Here is a 16,210-nt window from a genome sequence, read left to right as displayed (position 1 = left end):
GCATTTTGACATTGAGTAACAGATGACGTGTCTAATGAATAGCATGGCTGCTTAGATTGCATAATTATAGGTTTGCTTGACTTTAGGAAAATTATACGCAGTCCAACTGCATCCATTCAGACACTATTTTACAAAAATGTCAGAACACTTCAGTCTAAAAAGAAGTCGTCCTTCAGTGACTATCATTATTTTTGTAAGGTTTGCCACTGAACAGGAAAAAGAAAGATGAAAGAGAGACTGTCTTTTAAAAATGGGTTTAATTCTATGGCCCTTTCTGGTCTAAATAACATTTTTAAAGTTCTTTGGGTACTATTAGCAGTCCCCAGTGTTCGAGATGGGGCTGACCAAGATCCCTGGGTATAGACCTGGAGATATGAAGGAAGACAGCCCTGGTATTGGCATACTTACAGAAACTTATAATTTTGTAATGTAAATCGGAGATTATCTGTGCCTTCTAGACTTGATTTGCTGGGGCGAGGGTAGGGGGATTTATTTAAGCTAGTTACTGTGCTTTTAGGAAGTTTCCTGATTAGTGTGCTAGATGTGTTACACAGGCCTTGCAGACTCCCCAAGCTCTCCATGAGACTTCTTTATGTATTTATTGGCTTATAAATGAATGTTCAAGTATGTCACTTAGGTTCATTTGATTAATACAAGCAAAGGTTGATTGTAATAAATGCTTATTGAGTGGCACATTGAAGAAATGTGAATATTCATAGATCCCCCAGACCCCACTGGGGGAAGGCAGTCAGAGGCATTGATGCTAGAAATGGTTTTGATACTGGCTCCACTGAGAAGTATCTCTGCAATTCGAAGACTTCCCCTTGAACATGTCTCTGCTGCTGCGCTTGCGTGGCTGTACTTCCGTTTCTGTGGCGTAGCAGCTAGAATCAATTTCCTTAATCAGTTCCCTCTATGTAAGGAATCTGGAAAAGCTTTTATGGGACCCAGTCTGATAGCATTTGAGTGGCATTACCTAGTGTCTTATGTAGAATGGATCACATGGGGCTGAGATGTTGGAGCTGGGGGCCAAGACTTTTCACCACAGAGGGTTTGTTCCCTGGATATTCATGGGGGAGTTGGAGCTGGTTGTCCTTCTTGTCACGTCTGTGCACCTGTTAGCACAGGCGGGCAAGTTTGCAAACTTTGTCACTAAAAAGCCTGACTTGGCAACCTCACTGTGCCACTCACTGCTCTGTAGCACACAGAGCAGCTTCCTTCAGCTGCTCAGTTTTTCACTTCTCATAGGTGAAGTGCAGATAAAAAAGTTGCTGTGAGGTTTGCTGTAAATGATGTGCTCAGTATAATCTTGGCACATAATAAAGTGCTTACTAATTATTAGCTACAGCTATTATTGTTACATATTTCTTTTTCATTGTCACTGCTTTCCATGCTTTGTCAGCTGCATCAGTCTCCTGTAATGCCAGGCTTTTGTGGTACAGTAATAATTTTCTCTCTGGGATTGTCATTCTGTGAATTTTAACATTATTTGTGTGCTTCCCTCCCCTCACCTCCCTTGCCCCCACGTGCTGGTGCCAACCTTTTTCTGATGGAAGAATCACCATGAAAATATAGTAGACAAATGAGTTTATCTCACATGTCTTCATTACACTTTAATTCAATAGGATATCTGAGGCAGGACAAACTTATAGTTCAGTGAAAGTTTAATTTTCAAATTTATCAAATAATGCCATGTGAGAACATTGAGGGAAGAGATGCTGTAATTCTTCATTGAATCCAAGAACACTAAAGCAGCATTTTTGCCCTCAACTGGGTTAAAATCTGTTTGGAGAAATGAGACAAATGCATACAAGAAGACAAGATTGTTTATGGTTGCAGGTGCCAAAGTATCAAGTACAGCTGTTAAAGATAAATTAAGTGAAGGAGATCTTTCTCAGTGGGTATGGTTTAAAAGTAGGTAGGGCTTGAGCTCAGCCCTTGAAGGATGTATAGGATTTAGTTTGGTGTAGATTGTTAGGAAGTTTTCCTGCATTAATGGGGGAATTTTGGTGGTGGGATTCTGTACTATGCAGTAAAGGAGCAAGGAACCTTGGGCTGGTCAGTCCCTCTTCAACACCCCCCTCCTACCCCTGCTTTCTCTGTGCTCATTCCTAGTTCCTCTTGAATCTTTCGGGGACTTATTTGGCCTGTCTGCCTTTTTCGTGCCACACCGTGCTCCTTCCTCACCTCGATTGTTTCATAGGGCCAGACACCAATTCACTATGCCTTCCATGGCCAGGTGCTTCTGAAACATAAATACAAATCACGGTTTTAAAAGACATTAGATCACAGTAGGGAAGTAAGAGTTAACAAGAACAGAAAGAGTCACCAAAAGAATCTTAAAATAGCTGTAGCAGGTTGCTCCTTGACAGAGATGTTCTCATGGCCTTTCTTCCAGATTCCTTTTGCTATGGGGCTCCTTCTCATGCTTAGGTCTCTGGCCTCAAGCCCTTTTCTGCTGTGGACTGAGACACTGACGTTAGCCAGAAGTTATCTGACTGGGCTCACCTCCAGGTGGGGTGTGAGTCTCCGTTCCTCTCCCGGACTAGCTTCCTGATCTTTTCTAGTGTTTTCCCTCTCGCCTCGGGCTGCACTGTTCATGTTTAGGTCCTTCAGCTAAGCATTCTGGGGCCCTGGAGCCTTAGCTGAGGCTGCAGGAAGCCACAGATGGCTTCCAAAGATTCTTGCCTTAGGCTTCATGCCATAAACCTGACCCAGCCAGTCACTCATTTTCTCCTTCGCAGGCAAGGTCTCCTTGGCCTTGTAATTCGAAGTTGCCATCTGGTTCAAGTCTTGCTAGCATCCTTGGGACCTTGATAATGAATACCATGATCCCATTTATTTTATTTTGCAAACTCTCATAGCATTTTTAATGTCAAAAGCACGTTTTTATGTGCCTTCAAAAATAAACTTGTTTAATTCCATAGGAAGATTGCCAACACTGTATTGATTTCCACTGATTAATTAAATACAGAAAAATGCCTGCCTTTATATAAGTCATAAACCATCATATTCGGATATAAATTGCTTAAAATTCCCTTTCTGATCATCAAGTAATTAATATGATTTTTAACAAACTATTGATATCTACATAGCAGATACATGTTGGTATCAGCAACACCTAAACAGCTTGTCTCCCTTGTTAACATTTGGACATTTTCACGACATGGACCTGTGATTGACACTCTGACAGTTTTATTTGGAATATGGCTTGGGTCCTTTCTCACACACTATTTTGTTAAAAATGTTATATTTAATTTGGGGAATGTAAATACAAATTTTTCTTATGTAAATACTGCCCCCTTCCCCCTCCTCAAAAGCAAAAAACTTTATATTGGGATACACACACACACACACACACACACACACACAGACTCTGTGAAGTCTGGGTGTTATAAGCCAAGAGACATTCTACTAGAAGCAGGTTAATCCAGGAGATATTTTCTGAAATGTGTTTATAATGAAGTCCAGGAAAATCCCTTTCAAAAGCTAAATGTAAGTGTATTTTATATATTTCTTGACTTTGGGATGATCTGTTGTATCCTGCGGAGTAGACAAGAAATCCTGACATTTGTCTGAGCTAAGGTATTTGAATGGAGAATATTTGAGTGTGTGCATTCCCATGTGACTTAGCTTTATTTTTCTTTCAGCTTTTTAAATAAAATTTGTATTATTTTGTGTTCCTGATCTCCTGATCTATTAAATTGTACGTTTAGAGCTTGAAAATAGTTTAAAAACACTTAAAAACACTACCTTGCCTTTCCAATCTGCTAATACTCTTTTTTTTTTTTTTAAAGATTTTATTTATTTATTCATAGAGACAGAGAGAGAGAGGCAGAGACACAGGCAGAGGGAGAAGCAGGCATCATACAGAGAGCCTGACGTGGGACTCGATTCAGGGTCTCCAGGATCAGGCCCTGGGCTGCAGGCGGCGCTAAACCGCTGCGCCACTGGGGCTGCCCTCTGCTAATACTCTTTATCGTCTCCTGTTAAGCCAGAGTATTTTAATTTTTAATTCAATTTAATTTTATTTTTTTAGTATTTTAATTTTTTAGACATAGTAAGCATAATTGTTTCATTCTCTAATCGATCGATAACTCCAGTATTGGAAACATTTGTGGATCTGTGTCTGCTGATTCTTACTCTTGATGTTTGTTTTCTTGTATTTTTTTTTTTAGGGTTTGTAAGGTTTTTCTGTTGATTTTGTTTTACCTTTCCCCCTCTAATCTGCTCATTCTCCTTCACGATTATTTGTGCAGATGAGCAGAGGCCTAGGATGGTCTTCTTTAGAGGGGAGTACCTAGGGGTACTTCTAGGGGGAGACCACCTCACACCAACATCAGAACTGAGGTTCCCCGGACCACTCAGGTGACGGGAACCCAGGCTGAACATCCTTCTGAAAGCCTTGTGGCCACAGGTTTTCAGAACCAGCTTTATTTTCTTTCTCTCTTACCTCTTCTCTGCCCAGTTGCCAAGGCCAACCCCACTGCAGCCTGGAGGAGCAGAGTGGCATTACTTTGGTTCCTCTGTATTCTGACGAGTAAAGACCCAGCTGGGGTGGGGGCCGGGGGATGGGGGGTGTGAGTTGTATGAGACTGTGGTGTTCTGGCCCTGTTTTTCTTTTTCTGTTTTTGCTAGATTGGTCCCTGATTGCTTCTGTCCCGTAACTCTCTTGTTTTTAAGGAGTTTTCTTTCTTCCTTTCTTCTTTTCCTCCTTCCTTCCCTCTTTTCCTTCCTTCCTCCCTCCCTCCCTCCGTCCCTTCCTTCTTTGTACTTTCTACTTTAGCTGTTTTTGTGGTTTTCAGTAGAATTGGTACACGTAACGTAACCTGCTAGAAATGGAAATCTTTCTTATTTGATCTTTAATAATCCCGTGAGGTGCACGTGCAGATACATAGCTGGGCTGCTTTAACTGAAAAGGAAACGGAGGCCGAGTGAAGTGTAGTGGCTGATTTACAATCACACAACTAAGTGGCATAGCTTAGAACTCCTAAGTCTGAGTCTTCTTCTTTTTTTTTTTTTCCACTCCAGCCTTTGAGCTTTCTTCGACTGGGTGTATTCTCAGAATTTTGAATGAAGCAGGCCTATGTTAAGGAAGTCTTTAAAAAAAATCTGTAATACCTTTTATAAAATTGTTTAGATCATAGACTGGTAAGGATGATATTGGAGCAATTTTTTTCCAGAGATGGCATTTTAAATGGAAAACAGTAATTACTTTCTTTTTCTTTCAGCTGAAGTGAGTAGTGAATACAGTATGGACAAGGCAATGGTTGAATTGGCCATGATGGATCGGGAACTAAGCCATTATGTAAAGGCTGTTCAATCTGCAATAAGTCATGTAAGTTTATACCACTCACCTGGTAATATTTGGTTATAACTACTGACCTGAAAACAGAAGCACATCATCAAAATTCTTCTCTAACTGTTAATAGTTCCTTATCATTACTGTGGCCACTGTTAATTTCATCTTAATTAAGACGTTTATAGAAAAGGAGTCTTAAGTATTTTCCCAGCTGGGCCATCTAGGTTTATTTAGAGTATTATGCCTATTTTAGATTTTCTTGCCTTTTTTTCCCCCCCACTTTGGTCTTGAAAGCTTTTTTTTTTTTTTTTTTTTAAGATTTTATTTATTTATTCATGAGAGACACACACACAGAGAGAGAGAGAGAGAGAGAGAGAGAGAGAAACGCAGAGACACAGGCAGAGGGAGAAGCAGCCTCCATGCAGGGAGCCCGACGTGGGACTCAATCCCGGGTCTCCAGGATCATGCCCTGGACTGAAGGCGGCGCTAAACCACTGAGCCACCTGAGCTGCCGGGTCTTGAAATCTTTAGTGTAAGCAAGCTCCCTTCGAATGTGAGATTTTTATAAAATGCTAAAAAATTGCATAGAACATGTTTTTATCATGTTTACTGCAGCATACAGTTTAGACCAGGCTTAGTTACTCATTCTCCAGCTTTAACTAATATGCAGCTATTGCAAAATTCATAGAATCAGATAATAGGGGAGAGTTTTAGAGCAAGTTGAAAAATAAAGAAGGCTGACATTTTGGTTTTTCCAGAAGCCGAACTTATCTTTGTTGACTCCAGCTGTCACAGAAACAACACATAAGGCAGCAAAGGTGGGAACATAGCGACATCCTTTTCAGCAGTACCAGGTTGAGTAAGAAATGAGCAATATGATTGCAGTAATATTTCTGAGAAGTCCTTTGTCCTCTGAGCAATGGAAACTCCCCTTTGAACTGATTTCAGATACCTGTGTAATAGGGTGTCTTATACTTCTGGTTTCTTTATTTGCCTTTTCTTACTTCTATCTCTGGGAAAGTTCCAAAAATCAAGTCTTTTATAAGATTGGCTACTATTCAGTGGAAGATAAATTTTTAAAATTGGCTTATTAATTAAGCCATACTTAAATGAGCATTACATAATTATATGTTCACAGATGAAGTTCTTCTGTGTTTTTCAAAAACAATTTAATTTTTTTCCCTTTTTAATGGTTAGTATTTATTAAGTGTAGTATTTGTGACTTAAGAATGTCTGCTTATATCCAAGAAGTAGTAGACTTGTTCAGCTTGTAAAAGTCTGATTTTCTTACCACTGTGGCTGTTAGTCCTGGGACTGTGAATATTCCTTCCATAGGAAAAATGTGAACGTGATCTCATCATGTTGGGGCATTTGAAAGTGGATAACAGAAAGCACTTAGACCAGAGGTTTTCAACTCCTACTGACCTTCAGAACCAGCCTGTCCTTATTCTAATGAGATTCTGATTTCATTTCTGGAGCAGGATTAGGGCACCAGTCTTTTTAAAAAAAACTCGTTCTAATATGTGTCCAGGGTTAGAGATGACTGACTTAAAAGAACAGGGCTGACTTTATAGAATAAAGTATGTTTGCTACCAAGATCAGAGTTAGGCCTCTTACATAGATTAATCCTGCTTTGACCCTTACATTCTATGGAGGTTATTTGATAGGCCTTTCTATCTTTAACTTTGATGTTGTGCAGATGTAATTGCACAGTGTACATTAGAGATAAGAAAACAGATTTGGGAAGTTAAAAAACTTTATGTGAATTTTTTCTCTATTAAACTCTAGGATTCACAGATGTTTAAGGTATTTTTACCTAAAGAATGGACCTCTTCCCCCTTCAAAAAACCAAGTCACTTATGAAAAAAAAGATAAACACTTCCCCATATTCAGTAGTTAATAGCATTTTTTTCTTTCTTAAGACCTCATTCCATTATCCCAACCCTACTAAATAGGAAAGACTGTACTTTGAGTTTTACCCTACTTTTTAGCCCTAACCTTACACTACAGGCTATGGAGCAACTTGGATTTAGTGATTCTAATCTTTCATAAGAGGAGAAAACATGTTTATTGTCTTTCTGATGCAAAGTTATGCCCTCTATATAAGCTTGATACAAGACCAAGAATAGCAAATCATAATTGTATGAGGTTTCTAAGACCTGAAACCATGTAGGGACATAGCAGGGATAGGACATTGTGTATATATAAGATAACTGGGTTTTTGCAAACTCCAACTTCCAAACATATTCCTTAAAAAGGTGGAACAAGATCTTTCTTAAAGGCAAGTAGTACTTCCATTACTATAATTAATGTTTGCCAAAATTCTGATCCACCTTGTGGTCTCTTTATGAATTTTCATATAGTCATAGAAAGTTAAAAGTTTTTAATCATCACAGAGCATTAGTGAGGACTGTGTAATAAATGTCTCTCTCCTACTCTCACCTTCACAGGATTCTGAAGGTCATACACCTCTGAAAAGGTTTTAGAAGTTTACTTTGGAACCTTAGAGGTGTGGATCCATTTACCAACAATCTCTGGGAAGTTCCTTTGGCATGCAGCAGAAGCTCTCAGATTGCCTCTCTTTGTCCTCTGAGAAAATAGAACTACTATATTCTACAGTGCCTGAAGATTTTATTTAGAATTGGTATTTCTTTCAGGGCTCTGCAACTTAAAAAAAAAAAATTAAGACTTTGTCCCAGCTAGTATGTAAAGGGGATATTATGCTGTGATCCCTAAAAAAAATTCACAGTCTGTAAGTGATACGTAAAACCTTCAGGATAGTATACCTGTCACAACTCTTTAGAATATTTCGTGTCATACCACAGAGGGTTGTGTATGAACCCTTTGGAGACTTACAGTTATGAACCACACACATGATGGAAGTGCTTTGAAATCTATAAAATGGCACACAGACACACAACAATACAGTTACCTCTTTTATCACTGTGACTACCAAGGCAAAACTTCTTAGTTTCATACTGAGAACAGTGATGTTCTGAACATTATGCTTGATGACCTAATGTTTTTTCCCCTGATTTCTAAGCTTTTTTATTTGAGTATATTGAAGGGGCACCATTGTTCTCAAAAAGGGGCTTCTTTGTTTTCATACAGTCATTGAGTAAATATTTACTAAATAACCTGGGTGCCAGTACTTCTAGGTGCAAGACATAGGTCAGTCACCAAAGCCTACATGACCACCACTTTCAGGATGTCTGGAGTCTAGAGAAAGAGACGAGCATTTAACAAAGAGCAATACAGGTCTTATTCAATGACTTGTGGTGTGTACAACAAAGGGAAAATCAAGCATTCAAGGAGAGTTAATAATTTGGGGGGCATAATACTGCCGGGGGGGGTGGGTGCTGCTGGTTGGGGCACTCCTTCCTGAGGAAGTGGTGTTCAAACTAGGATGAAAGTCAAATGAGCCTCAGCATGAGGATCATGATATGTAACTTCTCTGTCTCTGTGACTTCTACATGAAATGAAAGCATCTTTTTATTGGTTGTTTTACTGTTAGAGTTTCAGACAATTTGAAAAACTAGGCCAGAGAAAGCCTGCTTTTATATATAGAAAGCTTAAAATATGCAGAGTAGTTGAGTAACATATGTAAGGCTGGTCAGTGATTCATTCATTCACAGTAAGTGCCTACTATGTGCCAGAAACTGTGAGTAGTAATGCAAGTCATGGCAGGAATTGATTTAACAATCATTTTATTACTGATGTTCTGCTTCTCAAGCCATTTGATGAGTCAAGCAGGAGATGGCTCTCAAAATGAAACTTTGGATTGGTATTGAATGAACAGTGGTAATACTGTAATTTCTGTACTTGTGTGTTTTAGTGTTTATGTGATTGGTTAAAATTAAACCTGTAGTCCCATCTTAGGACTTCAGATTCCAGAGGATAGGTATCAGTTTAGTTCAAGAAATCTTCAAATCCATTTTCACGTATGTGTTTGTCCAAATAAGAGATGATAAAAAGTCTAACTACTATCATGGGGGTGGTCCTTGCAACTTTGTTATCACCTTAATTTTGGTGAAAAAGGATCAGCACCATGAAGCTGAATGATAAATGTTCCTAATAGGCTCAGATTAGTTCCTCACATTATTAGCAGTCGGGGATAAAATATACATCCTGTGTGCTTTCTGATGAGCAGTCCAGTCCTAAAGCTTAGCAGAAGTACTACGGTATAAGATTCACATTATACTTTGGTGCTAATTTTTTTGTCATGATGCTTAATTAAATAATTTCACTTTAACAAATTTTAAATCTTTGTCAGATTTTACCTGTATAATGTTCTTTTAGTAGATGCTACTTCCATGTGTTAATTTATTGGAAAATCAGATTATTTGTATTTTCCTCACTTTACTAGTACTTTCTTTTGTGCTATGTGCATCTTATAGATTGTGTAAGATTTTTAAAGTATTTATTTATTAAAGATTTTATTTATTTATTCATGAGAGAGAGAGAGAGAGAGAGAGAGGCAGAGACATAGGCAGAGAGAAAAGCAGGCTCCACACGGGGAGCCTGATGCGGGACTCAATCCTGGGACTCTAGGATCACGCCTTGGGCCAAAGGCAGACACTCAACCTCTGAGCCACCCAGGTGTCCCGATTTTTAAAGTATTTAAATTTGATTGCTACCAGGTATTTGTCTTTGTTTTCCTAAGTCATTTATTTTTTAGCAATTCCTACCTGGGGAGGGAAATTATTTTTGTTAACCGAACAGGAGGAACTAAGTGCCAGATTGGTCTATTTGTGTTGTTCCTTATAAATCTCTTCATGGATATGCCCTGTGTACTGTGGTTTTTACATGATAAGCTAACCTGAACATTTAATCTGCCCTTTCAAACTAACATGGTAAGAGTTAGAAGAGTAGAAATGTACCCCACGTAAGCTGTTGAAACCAACACAATCATAGGTATAATAAAAGAACAAGGTGGGTCAAAGGTATAGCTTACCTCAGCCTTCTCATTATGCAACTACATGGTTTGGAATGGTTTTTGACATATCACTTCCCTATGGTTTCTCACCCTTCACCCTTCATCAATTGGCAAGCTTTGCCTTTTGTAAATCATGAAGTTTTCTTAACATCCACTACTTTAACGTGAAATCATATGAGGTATCTTGCAAGTTGGGAGTTACTATTTTAGTGTAACCAGATTTGGGGAGCATTTCTCCTTTAGAAAGTGAATGTTTTATAGTATTTGAAGGAAGTTTCAGGCCAGAGGATGTAACTTATTAGATATGATCCTCTACAGACTGAATGTAAACAGGTATTCCACATGGTGAGTCATTGACAAAAGGGGGAAAAAGGGAAGTTAGTGTGGGGGTTAAAAACTTTGGTGACAGAAGATTCCTGAGCTTGAGAGAAATTAGTGTTGTCAGCAGAATAGCAAGAGGTGAGAGATGATTGTGGAAATAGTGAAAATCTCTTGGAGCCATTTAGGAAAGTACTGGAAAAGACCCACTTCTCTACTCCCCGTCCTCCACACTTGACATAATAAGATGGTACATGGTCTTTTACCACCTTTCTTGTCAAAGGTTCCTTAATGTTTCATATGAACCTTTTTGTCTATAGGAATGTTGTCCAGGTGTGGGAATTAAGCAGTTAAAAAAAAAAAAAGTTGACTAGGTATTCACTCTTCAGCCACTTGACCTAGAATGTGTCTGTTTCTGGGGTTACTGGCAATTAATTTCTATGTAGTGCTTTTAGAACTCTCTGTGCAGTTATTCCCAAATTAAGGTTGTGTTTGGTAAGCGTTTTGTCTAATACACAGAGTAGTCAGGTGTGGATATAGTATTTCACTAACTGAGTTGCTTCTGTAGGGAAGAACCCAGATGTAAATCTTCTAGGTCACCGAGTAATATAGCTGCTCATAGGTGAACATTCTGCTCTGTGTTATGAGACCAGTTTTCATGGGTGGTTTATAGAAATCCATCTTAGTGTTTTGTAGGTATTAAATGTTGGATTTTAATCAGAATTATAAAATGTTTACACTCTCCTGAGACTTAATGTGTCTCTAGTGCAGCATTTTCAAAAGTTTCCTCCTTAATACTGATTAATCAGGATGTGAATAAGTATAATAGAAAAAAAGGATTTTGTGGTCAAATAAGTTTGGGGAATGCTTGATTAAAAGAATTTCCTTAAAGACTCCAAAGCCTTTAATATGCTTTTATGCACTGTGATTTTCCAAAGGAAGTACATTTAGTAATTTCTTAAACTTCTTTAACTAGAAAATCTCTTTGAGGGAAGGACTGACATTGCCCCAAACCCGCTTTGGGAACTACTTCTAAATTCTCCACATTCAATGTTACAGAAGAGGCTGAGATAGGCCCAGCTGTTTGTGGTAGTTTCTGTGGCATCCACAGAACTTGGGAGTACATCAGACTCCCTGTCTGAAGTTCAGAAATGGGCCTAGGAGGTGTTTTTCTGTAGATCAGGAGAGGCCCAGGCCTCTGAAAAAACTATGCATTATTCCAATGGTGGAAAAGAGGAAGGAAAAGTTTTTGAAAATATGCAGTGATTGCTTGTCTGTCAGAGTCTGAAGTAAACAAGACCCCTATGTGGAGTGTTGATTCAGGATTGAGGAGGGAAGGAAATGTTCTCAAGGAAAGGAAGAGAGGAGGGTACAGAATAGGCATGAGGGACCCAGTGGCAATGTGGCCAGCAAAAGCATACAGACACTGAAAGGCCTGGCTCACCACAACACTCCAGACACTGAACTCTTGGGCCTCAGTGGCCCCTGGCAGTCATGGCAGCTCATTACTTGTGTTATTTAAATGATGTGGGTGTTCTTTAATATTGCCAGCTCCTGTTAATTTCAGACACTAAGCGTGGTCCATATATATAGTGTCAAACCCTTATTTTAGATAGTCACTTTAGCTCCTTTCATATCAAACTTTTCTCCATAATTGTTAAGTATGAAAAATAGAGCTGGGATTTAGGCCTTCCCCAATTACCCAGCAGTGGTGCTAGTGGGCAGCTGAAGAGAGGCCGGGAACTAGATTGAATGGGGGACTGGATCACCAGATGTTAGTAAAGCTTACTGTAAAATGAATGCATTTTCAAAGTGTGGCATTGAAAGCAGTTGTTTATTAAATCTTGCAGTTAAGTTTTTCAGTTCCCGCCAGCAGTGTGCTTGGTCTAATGAAGATACAAAAGCCTCTTGACATGGATATACAAAATAGCTACAAAATAATATTTACAGTGAAATTGGCCAACATGCTTAAGAAATTTAGAGTAAGAGCATAAAGACCTTTGCTTAAATTCTGGCTTTTCTCCACTCTAGCCTTGAGCCTTGGTTTCTTCTTAAAGTGGGGGTGGTAGTAGAGGTTGTAGAGTCCTGGCAATGATGGAAAATGATAGCAGGAGAGCGCCTGGAATAGGGGTACTAATTTCTAACATTTCCCAGAGCATTCTGTAAAGGAGAAGTCATTTTCTTTGATCAAATTTAAATGGCATCTAACAGGGAATTTTGAGTTAAAATTCAGAGAGGAGACGAGACAGTAGAAAACCACTGGGAAAGGCCAGAGATAATGTTTCCTCAGAGGCTGAAGGCAAGGCCTCTCTCCTTAGAAGGGGTCTTGTGGTGATGGGGACAAGAGTGGATATTGAGGGGAGCTTAGTCCTCATGATGGTGTGACCAGGAAGTGTTGGGTAGACTTGGGGGGATGGGGTCCATGTGGATGCTAGCAAGCAGCATGGCATTGGCCAGCTGGATTTGAAGTTCCCTGGCCATTAAGTATAGTCAATATCTGTAGCAACGAGAAAGAGATTGAACCCTTTGACAAAAGTTAGTTAGTGGTGACCTGAGGGGGGTTCCTACTAGAGCTTAAGAATGAGACAACGGAGTAAAAAGTTTGGTAATTCAGTAACCAAAAATTACTTAAAGATATCAGCAAGATAGTGCAATAAATAGCATAATTATATATCCATGCACACAGAGAAATAGTCCTTGAGCTACATTTCCATCTTTAAGTAATTTGTGTTTACTTTGTTAGTAGCACCCACTTGAAAAAATAGCAGGAGAGGAAAATGCTTTGGATTTATTGCTCTGATGTGTCATATGCAAGTTGTCGGCTATATTTCAAACGTGTGATCCCCATAAGTTGTTGACAAGTGAGAGAATAGAAAGAGGATAAGTGGAGAGAATATAAATAAATGGGTTTATTTTTTCAAGCCCTATGTAAATTTGTGATTGTATTGGTACGGAAAAGCTCTTTTGTCCTGAAGTGGAGCCAATGCCCAGTGAACTGTCACTGAGAGAAAACTTTTTATTCTGTTTCTCTTTTAAAGCATTAAGCTTCTGGCAGTAGTGGCACTGTATTTTTCATTCTTTTGTGTTCTGGCCAACCTGATATTTTAACCACTGGAGCTTTTTGAATTTCATTTCTTTCTGGGCTGCTTTTCTTTTCTTTTTTTTTAAGGAAAATTTATGTCACATAATACAGCATTCTTTAAAACACTGAAAATCCTTGTGTTCATTTCTTATGGGCTAGAGTAATGCAGTCAATTGTCATGAACAGTTTCAAATTATTCTGCATTTCATCTTTAAAAAAAAAAAAAAGATGATTCATTTTAGGGAGTGAGAGAGAGTATGGGTGGGCAGAGAGACAGGGGGAGAGAGAATCCTGAGATATCCTTCCCAGAGCACAGAACCCACTCACAGGGCTCAGTCCCAGGACTTTGAGATCACAACCTAAGGCTAAACCTAGAGTCTGCTCCCTAACTGACTGAGCCACCCAGGCACCCCCTATGCTTTATTTCATTTTAAAGAAGTCATTTAATTATCTTCTAATAGAAAGTGATATTTAGAAAGACTGAATCACCGTTATTTAAAATTGGACACAATAACCAGAACTAGTGTAATATGATGACATCACACAATTACTCTCTGTATGTCCCTGACTAGTTTGCTTTCTGCCTTCTTCCCTTCTGCTGCCAGCCAGGGTCTCACGTGCTTCAGTGGCTGTCTTCTCATTGCCTCAGCTGTCTGTGGTTCTTGGAATGGTAGTGGCACCAAGGAACAAACCCTCTCTACCCGTCACAGTACTCTCTGCCACCCTGAGGTTTACGTTAGCCCCCAACAGGTAACAGAAGCCAAAAACATCACATAAGTTAGGAACTTTAAATTGGCTACATCCTGGGTATGCTTAGAGCATCCTTCTTGTAAAATCAGAAATTAAAGTTGATGTGTAAAGTGGCTAACACCGTGTTTTAAAAAGCCCCAGCAGAAACATCGAGTGCTCAAGGTTTTCTTAGAAGAAATTCTTAAGATATGACTTAAAGCGCCTATAAATAATATAGATGACTATAGGCTACCACATTTTCTAGAATGCTAATGGAATTGCTCTGTCGAAGTAGGGAATTCAGGTGTTTTGCCTTTGTAGTGTAAAATGTGTGCAATTCCATTACAATGGTAAATTGTTTGATATTAATTGAATTATTGAAGTTTCTTCAGCACTTACCTACTCAATAGCTGTGTGACCTTCAACAGGCTTGCCACAATAGCTCAGTAGTATGTGTCCCTTCCTATCTCAGTATTTTCTCGATTATACACTGAGATACCGTCTGTGAAAGCCCTGGAGAGGGAAGAGGGCCGTATAAAGGCATGGTCTTGGCATTCTGTCCTTGTTAACTTTTAATTTCTTTCTCTTACCATAGAAACGCCCACTACACGGTAGTTTAAATTAGTGAGCTCTTCTAAGCCACCGAATGGTGGCTGATATTAATGGTGAGGGGTCACTTATGTCTTGTTCTCTCACGCTTATTTTCCCATACCACAGCTTAAACTGGAAAGAAAAATGTGTAAGTTTTACATTCACTTTTTGTCCTTAATTTAGTCATCTTTTTGGTAAATGTTTATTTCTGTCTCCCCTCCCCGCCCACTTCCCAAGAGTTTTGCATAAATCTCTTGTAACAGTTCAACAAGTGACTCATGTAGATGGGCCTCACTCAGTCCCTGAGTCACTTCATTATGAAACACTTAAAGTTGAATATCTATATATAACAATGAGGAAATAATTTAAAACAATTTATAATTTCTGATCTGATCGTTTTAGTGACTAACTCATCAGGCAACAATGAAGAAGGAAATTAATGAAAATTCACAAAGCCAGACAAAATTAGTCTAAAAATCAAGTCTAAATAAATCATAATCACCTTTACTTCCTTCTCCCCCTTTCCTGAGCAGTTGTTGTTTGATTGATAAGAGCGTTGGGCTGGGAAATAAAGATCTGGCTTTTAGTCCTCATTCTGCCATGAAGTGACCTTGGAAAATCAGGCTAATTCTGTACTCCAGCTTCCTTATTTCTAAAGTCAGAGTGATAATAGTATTTGTCCAGCATACCTCACTGAACAGTGGTGAATAAAATAAACAAGAATGTGTTATGGACTCCCTCTCTCCACAAAAACAGTGAAAGGTAGTCCTGTAAGTTATTACATCCTGACAGCTCCCATTTGACATTTTCGAGTCCAAATGGCCACAGGGGATGAAAGAGCAAAGGATACTTCCTGATTCTGCCAAAAAGGATGGGAAGGGAAGGGAGTCCCTGTTAGCTCTTAGAGCTGGGAAGAGGAAGATAGAGTCCAAGTGTTTGGATTTTGGAATTGAATCATGTAATACCGTCTCCTATATAAATAATGTTCAGTGGCTAGGGTTCCAGTCTAGGCACATTTTCAAAAATGTTTTAATCATAAATAGTTAATTGTGATCCAAGTTCATAAAATTATAACAAAGCCCATCTGTAGTATGGTATCATTTTGTGTTTAAAATGTTCTAAAAGATTTAGCCTAGGTCTGGACGATAATGAATTTATTTCTCTTTTGGCTTTCCTGAATATTTGATACTTGCCCAGGACTATTGATGGTTTGCTTAAACCAGATTTGGAAATGTCCCCTGGTCAGTCCCCT

At 38.9% G+C, this 16,210-nt stretch overlaps 1 protein-coding gene across 3 annotated transcripts in view; it reads left to right on the top strand.

Annotated features, from left to right (window-relative positions):
- Positions 1 to 16,210, top strand: part of NSMCE2 (NSE2 (MMS21) homolog, SMC5-SMC6 complex SUMO ligase) — a 213,879-nt gene that overhangs the window by 32,863 nt on the left and 164,806 nt on the right. For all 3 annotated transcript variants that reach the window (XM_025993443.2, XM_072733942.1, XM_025993442.2), the window contains exon 3: positions 5,232 to 5,338. In XM_025993443.2, the coding sequence (XP_025849228.1) occupies positions 5,232 to 5,338 (107 nt within the window). The remainder of the gene's footprint in view (positions 1 to 5,231; positions 5,339 to 16,210) is intronic.

This window comes from Vulpes vulpes, chromosome 13, assembly GCF_048418805.1.
Source record: "Vulpes vulpes isolate BD-2025 chromosome 13, VulVul3, whole genome shotgun sequence".
NCBI lineage: Eukaryota > Metazoa > Chordata > Mammalia > Carnivora > Canidae > Vulpes > Vulpes vulpes.
This window is presented reverse-complemented; position numbering and strand designations above follow the sequence as displayed.